General features: G+C 38.9%; 1 protein-coding gene across 1 annotated transcript in view; it reads left to right on the forward strand.

The window, feature by feature from the left end:
- The window catches only part of ARSK (arylsulfatase family, member K), a gene marked incomplete at its 5' end in the record, with an annotated part of 22401 nt that extends 11719 nt beyond the window's left edge, over positions 1–10682 (forward strand). The window contains 6 exons of the mRNA XM_009705112.1: positions 1125–1296; positions 2696–2920; positions 5914–6138; positions 6224–6490; positions 9121–9200; positions 10503–10682. Coding sequence (XP_009703414.1) covers positions 1125–1296; positions 2696–2920; positions 5914–6138; positions 6224–6490; positions 9121–9200; positions 10503–10682 — 1149 coding nt within the window. The remainder of the gene's footprint in view (positions 1–1124; positions 1297–2695; positions 2921–5913; positions 6139–6223; positions 6491–9120; positions 9201–10502) is intronic.
- Between the last annotated feature and the right edge of the window lie 793 nt (positions 10683–11475).

Consider the following 11475-nt stretch of genomic DNA (forward strand, 5'->3'; position numbering starts at 1 on the left):
GTTGCTGCACCAAGGAAAAGAGATGTGATGCTTCTAGGGACAAGTTTGGTCTGATTGCTTTTGTGCTGCATGGAGCCCCTTGGACAGTAAGTGTCTCGAGTTATTTTACCAGGAACCAGCGCTGCTCATGTTTGGGGCCAGCCCAGGAGTGGAGCTGTGGCTGCAGCCCTGGGAAGGCACAGGCACCAGAGTCACTGTGCCATAATGTAGGCCTTAGCGCTGTTTGTTAGAGAAGATTTTCAGAGGTGAATGAGAACAACAGATGTGGTTTTATTGTTTAATAAACTTAACGTTTCCACACTGAGATTACATCTTCTCTGCTTGGTGGTAATTTGTGCTTCGAGTCTACAATATAGAAATAATTAACTCTGTTAAACGCAGCACTTATGTAAGGGAATGCTTACAAGTATGACAGCTTAGGCTAAATGTGTATGTCAAACTTTGAGACTTTAAAGCTGGTACTGCAGCAGACATCTGTGAGCATGCTGGTTTGAATATACAAATCCAGCATTATTTGTAATTGATTGGCTCCTACTTTTTAGTTTCAAATTTATAGCTTCTTTATAAATAAATGGAATAACATATGTAGAAACAAATAGAAAGGTATTAGAAAATTGGACTAAGGTAGTGAATTCTTTTTATCAAGATGTCAAGACTTGTCATCCACTGTCCTGGAGACCTTCCCAGACTAAGTGAATTTACTTGTTGTTCAGTAGGCACATATAACACCTGATCTTTTTGATACATACGGTTTATAGTTATCCTATAGTTAATGAGACACTATGCTGGTACTTCTGTACTTGCTCTAGAGTACAGTTCTAGAAGATTGTTATGTGGTCTCTCTCTTAAAAAAAGACATCAGCTAGTAAAGCACATAGTTCTGGCTCCTGGCCTTAGTTTCTAGCTGATTTTTATATATCTCTTTTAAAATGACTTGATACCTGTGGAAGCAGAGGGGAAGTATGGAGGAGGTAGCAGCACCGTATAACAGATAAGCATCTGGTGTTTCCTGGACCACAAACTGAGAACTGTGAGTTTATGCTAAAAGTTTTAAGTTAGATCTATTTATAAAAATATTGTTTAATTCAGTTGCTAAAGTAATGTTAATTTCCTCTTATTTTTAGGTAACTTATGATGCTATTAAAATACCCAGGTGGTCTTCTCTTTCAGAGATGCATCCAGTAGACTATTACTCATCTTACACCAAGAATTGCACAGGAGAGTTTACAAAGCAAGAAGTGAGAAATATTAGAGCATTTTATTATGCTATGTGTGCGGAGACAGATGCCATGCTGGGTAGGTAATGTTTCATTATACCGTGGGTTTTCTGGTTCTGTTTTTTTTGAAAGAAAATGAAGAAAGGGCTGGCCTTCTGGAAAAAAGTACCCCACAATTCAGATCTAGGAGTAAGTCACATGGCTTAGTCTATATGATACATAACTGGATAGCTCTTAAGGGCATTCCATGGTGAATTCAGAGCACTCTGAAAAGTAATCACAACCACCACTCAGAGACCTTGCAAAAGCCCAGTAACTGCAGCAAAACATTGTTTGACCCATGTGCAAGAGGAACTAAATACTCTTTGATTAAGCACTAACTGAAATAGTGGAAACAATTGTAAAGGGGATAGACCAGCAAAGCAGAGCTGGAAGAAAAGATAAATTTTAGGGCATAAGCAGTTTCCTTGGAGATTGATTTCAAATGCACAGACTGGATGACAGCTGTTACGCATAGACTAAACAATAAAGTTAACTTTGAAGTCTCCCTTAGTAGCATATTATTGAAAGTTAAGAAGAAAAAAGATAATTAATTAGGCATTCAGAATTCTTCCTAGTTTGCAGTAAGTAAGTATATAAAAATTATAATGCAAATTGGTCTTAATTTACAGTATTTTATTTCTTAATTTGAAAAGTGACCATGAAAGGATAAGAATTTCCTTGCATTCTGATAGGAAATTCATTAATAAATAAGCTAATCTTTTTTAGCAATGTTAGAGTGACAGTAATTTAAAAGACACAGAATTACTCTTCCATATTTTATGAGAGAAAAGAGATCAACGAGAGCCTGACAGTTTTAGGGAACAAAGGTATTGCGAAGAAACTGCACTGGATTTTAATTTGGTAACTTATTTTAACTACTCTGTTTAAGCAAGACTCATCTGAATGTTTTAACATTAAAGAGGTATAAGTGCTTTGCTTAATTACTGACTTTATTGATCTTAGCCCTGTCTTTGTTGCACAAATGTGTGTGCAAGGGGCTCCTGTGGGGATATAGGCACAGGAAGGAGAAAGTTCCACTGATTATGTGTTAGGTGGATGCTGTTGAGAGTCCTTCACGCTAAAGGTAGGTCAGCAGAAGCCCTCACAGTATTTTACTGCTGTTGAACTATTAGAAATTAAACAAAAGCGACAATAGCAAAAATGCAGTTTGTCCTGTGGTGCATCCTTGCCTTTTGAAATTTTTATGGTTGTTGTTTAGTGCCCTCCACACTTCATTAGGAGCCAGACCCCTGCAACTCGTTGACGACTATGCATTATTCTGGGCTGAACACTTTGGATTCTGCCTTCTGGGGCAGAGAGAGGAGTTTACAGGCCTCCAACTAGGATTCCTCAGGGTTTGCATGCTGCTTTGCAGGTACGGAAGTTGGAAGGAATATTTTGAAAATATCCTTTTCAGTGTCTTTTTCTTGTTGCAGGAGAGATTATTTCAGCTCTGAGAGATACTGGGCTTCTTAAAAAAACAATCGTTGTATTCACTGCAGATCATGGAGAACTTGCTATGGAACACCGGCAGTTCTATAAAATGAGCATGTATGAAGGAAGTTCCCATGTTCCTCTTCTAGTTATGGGGCCAGGCATGAAAGAACAGCAGCAAATACCAAATCCGGTGTCTCTTGTGGATATATATCCCACTATGCTTGGTGAGTTAAGTAATTTCAAATGAAAATTTTTTTTCCCTGGTTCCTATTATTATTATGCATTTGTATGATAGTCAGAATTATGTCTCCACTTTGTGAGGCAATGTGGTAACACAACAGGAGATAACAATTTATCTGTGGAGCATATATACGAACTTAAATACAAAACGCAAAAAATGGATGCAAAAAATAAAGGAGGTGATGAAGTTCCTTGTTACTGTTACTGTCAGCAACACTTACTGTGAATGATTACATATAGGATTATTTGTTATTAAAGTGATAAAATCCAATCAGGTGCATTTTAGATACGAATAATCCTTGCTAGCCTTCATACCTAACAGTTTACTACAGAAATTACAATGTCAATGCATCCAGAGATGAGATTAAACCTGAAAGGACGGCAGGTTCATTAGTTTATCAAAGGAGTGTCCTTTATGAAGGGTCACAAGGAAGAAATGCAATTAAGGCTTTGTATAGGAAATGTGCAATTGATCTGGGCAAGCATAATGAGATATGATAATGCATATCCCTTCTTACCTTCTTGGATATGGAAATATTCATTATGGAGCATAGAATCAAATACAAAGGACTGACATCAAACTACTTTCAAAGAGATGGAAGTTACTTTTAAGAGTGAATTTTTTAACAGTTAACCTGTGATAAATCATGGAAGAGATGAATCTCATTGGAACTAAACATTAGGCAAAGTAGCCATTTGAAGCTTTAGCTGCGATCTTTTAAGCTACCGATCAGAAAAATGTTCTTTTCAAGGCAGTCTGCAAAGCTTACTCTTTAAGAAGTGTCATGTGTACACTGCAATTGCCTGAGAGAACGTGGGGCAGTAGATAAGACACTAATTCTAGCAATAAAAGCCAGTGAAAAATCCTTTTCTGTATTGTTTTAAGTTGATTTTCTAAAAGCAGAACAAAAGCTATTTATCTGCCTGTCTCTTCTCAAAACTTTTGAACCAATTATCCAGTTGAGAATACAATATAATCTGAGTAGCTTTCTCTTCCAAATTCTGATATCAAATCTTTTATATATAAAAATGTTCTTATATAAGTTGTGGTATCGTATGTAAAGAGTTAAAAATCTCTTTTTTTCTTCTTTGTGCCTTTTCCCCAAATAACATAATTGGTCAGGTAGTTTAACATCCTTCCTTCTTGATCTTTTCCTCTTCTTTTTTTTTTTTTTTTCTTCCCAGAACTTTGTGTTTATAAGTCCTTTCCTTCGGTTCTGGCAGTTCCCCTTTGCTGTAATCTGAATGTCAAAGCAGGCATATACATCAAGATTAATGTGAAAACATGAAGAATCATCTCTGTCATCCGTTACCTCTTCAGACTGCATGCTACTGCTGACTAGCCAAGGAAACAGATTGCAAGTCTTTTTTCATGATAGATGTAATCCTTTTGCTTTGCGTTGTCTCAGGGCAATAATCTATTTTAAGACCTCATCCAAATGCTTTGCTGAACACTTCCTCCTTTACTGAATTTGAGATTAGGTGCACTTTATAGCGAGCACGGTCCAGATGTTTTGATTCCAGCAGAATCTGTGTGATACAGATAATTCAGCGAAGAGTGGAACAGCTCTTCCATTTTTTAACGAACTGTAGCATAACTTTTCCTCCAGACAGCACTGGCTTTGTCGGCCTGTATGGAAGTACCTTCAGATCTCTTTTGGAAAAGCAGGAGCTACTGAAGGTGCCAGCCTGGAGCATGCTTTGCATGTGGAGAATGCAGTTACTGCAATTAATAGTGTTTCTGGTTTAGGATGACAGAAGAGGAGGGCATATATCCCTTTTTCATTTGTTCAAATGTAGTGTGTATTTCTTCAAATTTTTAGCCCCAACACCAGAAACTACTAGGTTTACATGTTACAGGTCTTCCTAGTGCTTAGTCAAATGCTGGCCTTTTTATTTACGAGAGGAAGAACTACAAATTAATGACAGGTATATGTGCTTTAGAAACAGAAGAGAAAAAGGAAGATAGGTGCTGATGAAGGAAAGTCATCTATGGGCAATTTTGATACACTGAGGATCACCACTTGGCATAGAACAGAAGATAAAATACTACCACGGTGTTCTGTGAAATGGCAAGTGCTGAATTTTGAATGGCTATATGCTATGTGCAGTAGGGTAATTAAAAATAGCAGTACTGTCATACCCGGGTTTTAGGACACAACCAAGTTTAGGTAGCATGCTTAGGATTCTCAACTGTGTTTTTCAGAATGTCTCTGAGAGATCTTTGCAGCCTCTTAATACTGACCTGATCTTTGGGAGCTAGAGACGTTTGTGATGTACATGGATACTGAGGAGCTTATTCAAGTTACATCTTCTAGGGGCCATCTAGTACATCATCTAGGAGTCATCCAATGTTTTCCGTATGTGCAGTGTATTGATACCACCTCTGATACCACCTTTGTCTCCAGCCCTACCAGAGAAAAAAGTGGCCCTGTTCCTCAATTTCCTTGCCAGTTACAGGTGACAACCATAAGGGTCACCTTTTGTAAAACGTTTTGTTATTCAGTGATGAAGAATGCTAGATGGGAGCTCAGCACCATCTCTATCAAAGAAATGAATGGTTAGACCATGTTGGATATGGAGGTTTTAGGGTCCTTTCATGCTATGACAATCACTTTCTCCTGCCTGACATGGTCAGAGTAGAAGGGAAGGGTATAAAACAATCGTTTAAAAAAATCAAAAAGCACCACCCGTCACCAGAGGCTATTGTGATTGGTTTTAATAAACATCTTTTAAAGATTGACTTAATGTAGCTGATACTGCTTTTGAGCAAGGTAGTGGGCAGCTCACCTTGGAGACTTCCTTCAGGCTTTTTTTTTTTCTTGTGTATTTTGGGGTTCGTGTGTTCCACGCGGAGAATAATTAGAAATGCATGTTTTATTACTGAAATAGAATTTATGTTCAGATGCTTGTAGCATTACATTAGCCTTTTTTTAATTATGGCAACTGCAGTTTGACATTGTATATCTTTGCTTAGATATAGCAGGAATTCCTGTCCCGCGGAACCTCAGTGGGTATTCTCTTATACCGCTGCTACGTGGCAAGGCTGAAAACAAAGTGTCACCCAGAGGGCCTCGCCCCTCGTGGGTGTTGAGTGAGTTCCATGGATGCAATGTGAATTCGTCCACGTACATGCTTCGAACTGGCCAATGGAAATATATCACGTACTCAGATGGCCGTTCAGTACTTCCACAACTGTTTGGTATGTTACAACTTTTATGTCCTAACTGACTCACTAATTTACTTAAATACAAATTGGTTCTTAACTGACTTTCTGTTTGTTGCAGACCTCACTGCTGATCCAGATGAGCTAACAAACATTGCCATAAAATTCCCAGTAATTGTGCATTCCTTGGACAAAATACTCCGCTCAATAGTAAACTATCCAAAGGTTTCTTCTTCTGTTCAGGAGTATAACAAAAGACAGTTTACCAGTTGGAAACAAAGTTTGGGTCAGAATTACTCAAATGTTATTGCCAACCTTAGATGGCATCAAGACTGGTTAAAGGAACCAAAAAAATATGAGAATGCAATTGACAAGTGGCTTAGTCAAAGTAAGTAAATAAAAACAACCTAGATTTCATATGACTGCGGATATGAAAACATTCTGCGTTGGTAATATTATGCTGTATTTCAAGTGTTAGAATTATTGTCTTACATAAGCTGTTGAAAGCAAGGATTCCCAAGCAATTACAGCTTTGTGTTAGAAAGGCCAAAACCATTTTATATAACTAGCCTGCACTAGCAAAAAATCTAGATCATTACATGTTAAAATTCTGTAACACTTAAGTATGCATAGGATGGATAGTACATAAGTACTAACTGTGTGTATGGAATATTTAGCTGGTTGCAAAAATGCAGAGTATTAAGCATAAGAACTCAACAGGAGTTTCCATTTCCAAGGACAGACTAAAGCAAGGATCATAAAATTTAGTGTAGTGGGATACCTGTTACAGTGGAATGTGCTGGAGCCAACTTTCCATCAAGACAGGTTTTAAGTCCACGATGAATACACATTCATCCACCTTTGAGAACCGATAGCGGTTAAAATATAATCAAAAAGTTAACAACTAGTATTGGTCTGACCGTAGATACAGTTTATTCAAGTACTTACTATATCAGCATTCCTGTTTTATACATGATTGACGCTCCATCTTTTCAAGATCTGCATTCTAATCTCCTGCTTTTGGATCTGGTACTTACCACTCCTTGCTGTTTTAAAATTTTGTAATATTCATAGGCTACTAATGGAACGTGTGTGCAAGTGAAGAGGAATCCAGTCTCTGGTCACTGTTGGAAGTTAAAGAAAAAACCAAAACAAACCCCTCTCACCAAACGTGTGCGTGGAGCAGTTCTCTGAAAAGCGATAGTGTGATTTGCATAGCATAAGATGAAAATGGCTCGAATACGTCTCCATTATGCAGTTAGGTTCTGCAGGTAAATGTTTTGATCTGCATCAACGAGTGGAGAACTGGAACCTGAAATGCATACAGAGGAGATGCAATTGGAGCTTGCAGGAAAAGTTGATGTGAAAATACTATTTCACGTTTTTTCAGGGATGTGACAAAGAAACAAAGCAGTTTTGGAAGAAGGTAAGATTTAGCTAGTAACTCATCTGCTTAAGGAAAAACGTAATTGTAGCAGCCGTTAGGTTTGCTTATTCTTGATCACAGTTGTTGCTGCTATAGTAACAATTCAGGATGATATTATACTTCATACTTAAATGCTTTCTGGAATCTGTAATGAGATACTCAGCAGTACCAGTAAGCTAGTAAAAATAAACATGCAAAATACATGTATTTTCTGATGGCTAAACACTCCGCATGCATTTTGTAAATGACTTACCACAGCAGAAGTAGGTACATACTTATGAATGTTTTAGCTATTTCATATGATAGTGTTCATAGAACATTAAGGCTAATCTATTACTACTAACTGCTGTGGTAACTTTTTTGTTTTTGTAGGCAAAGAACAAATTAATAGTTAAAAAAACCCTTCACACGTCATGCTAAAATGAGTTCAGATAGTGATGAAATTATTTAAAAAAACCCCCATATCTTAGCAGTGTAATGTACACCAGCTGCTAAGTAGAGAAAATAAATATATCCATATGAAGGCCTGTTTAGAAGGGAAAAGAATAAATAAACGGATCACTTTCCAGAGGTCTGGAAAGAATGCAGTATATTGTACAGTAAAATAAAATTATGGTAAACCGGATGTGTTTTGTGTGTATGCTTTTTTTAATGACTTAATGTTTAAAGAAATTACTAGAAAATTTTAAAGAAATTACTAGGAAAATTGCGTTTTGTCTGTTCTGTGGACAGTGCTTTCTTTAAAGACGCAAGCTTTTAAGATGTACTTCTTCGTAAGTGTTAGGCTTACAAAAGCGTGATACTCTGTGAAATGGAAAAACAAACTTTTTGCTGTAACTCCTTGCAACAACTTCCTGTATCACAGACTGCCCCGAGAAGCCCCGTGCGCAGGAGCAGGTTTCCAGAGAATGCAGGATGCCCTGGGAACGTGCCAGCTCACAAAGCGGAGGAGCTAGTGTCAGGAGGGAGAGATGCCTCGCAAGGGGACTGTGTGGTGTCTGAGCCAACCATGTCTAGTCTAGTACTTATTTTTGTATCTAGTCTTCTTAAAATGCTTATTTAAAGAGAAAACATCAACTTGTTTGTTCAAAGCAAAACTTAGACTTTCGCAAGTTATTTGTTACTTGTGTGTGAACTTTTGTTCTGAAGAGTTAGAAGGAGAGAAGGCACGAACCCCCTAATGCCTTCCTCCCTCCGTTTGCAATAAACAATCTACCTGTGTTGGTACAGAACTGAGCTAATTTAAGTCTGAAACATACATTTAACAATGTGGTCATCTTCATTATGGTCATGTTCTTAGTTATGCTAATGCATCTGCATTGTAACACAAATCGAGTGAGGTTTGCAGCACGCGAAGTTGGCCAGCTAACCAAGTTAAAAAAGTTGTTTTTCAAATGTGCTGAATGAGCTATGCAGTATTAGCATTGGAGAGAGACTGCGGAGGGAAAAAGAGAAGGGGACAGGCTGGAATGCTAACAGGTTCAAACATATTTTTTAGATGACGCCAGGTCCGTGCAGCTTGGTGAGATTTACCTGAGACTACCGAGGGCATTGGCCTGATCCGCTTCTCAACCTTTCTTCTTATCATCAAGGCAGGAGAGGTACCACTGTCGTGATGAACAAAAACGGGAATAATTTTTGTAAATGCAAGGTCCTAGCAGTCAGTAGAGAGGTAAGAGACTGCCGCTGTGAATTTGCTGACAAATCACATGGAAATAATAATCTACTGCCTTCGTCAGGATAACTGGCTTGGCAGGTAAGAAAAAAATCAGTGGAGAAATCCAGACTTTGAATGCACTTGGGCAATGGCCTATCTGACGTTATTTTAAGCAAGCTACAAAAACGAGTCTGGATAAAATTACTGTACGGTAGTTTCACAACTGGCTGAAGTCAAAACTGAGCAGTAGATAACAAAAAGTGGGAAGGCTGATCCAATAAGGTCTGCAGGAATTCATGTAGTACTGTTTGGTACTTTTTTAGTAAGTAATTTGAATGCAGGAGTAGGTGCTTTTTTCTTCTTAAACATGTGAAAATGCACCCTGGGAGAGCTGTCGGCGCTTCTGATAGGCTGAAATTCAATGTAGTCTTCATTAGCTGGAAAAATGATCTCAAATCAGTCAGGTAGAATTCGTCATGGATTAGTTAAAGGTCAAAATAAAAGGCGAAAATACTCATGGTAAACAACAAACAGCCTAGACTGTGGCTTTGCAGAAAAAAAGAATTAAATGCCCCACACGCCTGGTGATTTTGGAGAACCAGAAGCAGAGTATGAGTCAACAGCATGATGTGGTGATGAAGGAAACGAGTGACGTTCGAGGGTGACTTAAAAGAGTGTTGTACATAAGACACAAGAGGCAATTATTTTATTCTTAACACTAGTGAATCCTCGGGGTATTGTCTTCACTTTGTGGCTTTGTCTTTTAAGGAGGACATAAACAGGAGAATTTGGAGGAAAATAACATAAATAAGGGACTTGTGAATCATATTAGGTTTGTTTCAGCTGTCAGAGAAACCTTGACAAGTCCTTAACTATGAATAAGGCTCATCTAAGAGCACGGCAAACGCTGCCACTGACAGCGGAAAAGAAAATGACTTTGTTTTTCAGGGAGGGCTGTTCTGGAAAAAATAATGCCAAGTCATTAAACATTAAAACAGCCTGTCAAGCTATCGAAACTCTGTCACTGGAATTTATTAAAAGTAAGTTGAAAATATTTGTCAAGGGTGGCCAAGGTATGCGTGATCCTACCCGAGATGAGGGAGCCACAACGAATGCCCCTGGATGCTCTATACAGCCCCTTTCTGCATGCTGGGGGGTGGTTTTGGCTGCACCGCTGTTTATTACTCAACGCAGTTCAGTCTCATTTACGCAGCACAGTTTCAGCTTTACTCACCTTTATAATAACCCTTTATCAGCAGCGGTAATTATGAGTAAACGTGAATTATTGTAAGGAAGTTTTGTAAAACTTTGACACAGGAGGTCACTGTTTTTGGAGGAATGTCGCCTTCGAAGAAAAGTCACCTTAAGCCTAACTTCTTCAGAGGAAACTTGTTGAGATTGAGACGCTACAGCTACGCGTCAGTCAGACTGGGAATCCACTGTGGCAACCAGACGCATGGACGCAGGTGTACCTCCCGCTGTGTCGGGTACCCGTGAGGTGACAGATGACAGCATCTCACAGGGCTCCCGTCTGCAGGTACAGAGCTGTCGCTCTTTCCTCCTCCGGTTTGTCAGTCGTTTTCATACACGTGAGCTCTCATCAACAGATTGAGGGTATTGCTACGCGTGCACGGCCAACTGTAAACATGGCACATCGTTGGTGCTCGCTCCAACAGAAACAGAGCTCTCGTGTTGCAGAAAAATGTAGGTTTGGCCTAATTTGTATGTCAACACAACAAAAAATATTCAGCTGGTGAAAGGGGTGTAATGAAAATCTTGTGAATAAAGCCAGAGCTCAATGAGAAGGAGATGGTGTGAAAGCAGTATTCCTTCATTGTTCTGCCTTAAAACATACTGGGCAGGAGTAACAATGTTTTAGAAGACTTTTGCCACAAGCAGGAGTGGGTTTTATACACCTACACCCCATCGCAGCGTGAAACTACAGCCCCCTCCTCGCTCTGTAGAGCTCACTAGTTAACTAATGCAAGAATTACACCAGCCCACCTGAAATGAAATGGTCGCATCCGTGCTTTTCTAGTGGATTTAAACAACAGCAACGACCGAAAAAAAAGAGTAATTTCTTGGGCTGACCAATTTTATTTCTGAACGACGTACCACAAAATCCACAAAGTACGACCAAAACGCCTGTAAGGCTTCGTAAGGATAACAAGTCAGTCGGGCTCTGAATAGGAACAACGTTCGGGCAGTTTGCACAGGAACACCCGTCCTGCTCATTTTGCCATCTTCCGTGAGCGTGTTTGACAGGAAAACACACCAAAACAGTTAAAAA

This window comes from Cariama cristata, unplaced genomic scaffold (genome assembly GCF_000690535.1).
Source record: "Cariama cristata isolate BGI_N322 unplaced genomic scaffold, ASM69053v1 scaffold5068, whole genome shotgun sequence".
Classification (NCBI taxonomy): Eukaryota; Metazoa; Chordata; class Aves; order Cariamiformes; family Cariamidae; genus Cariama; species Cariama cristata.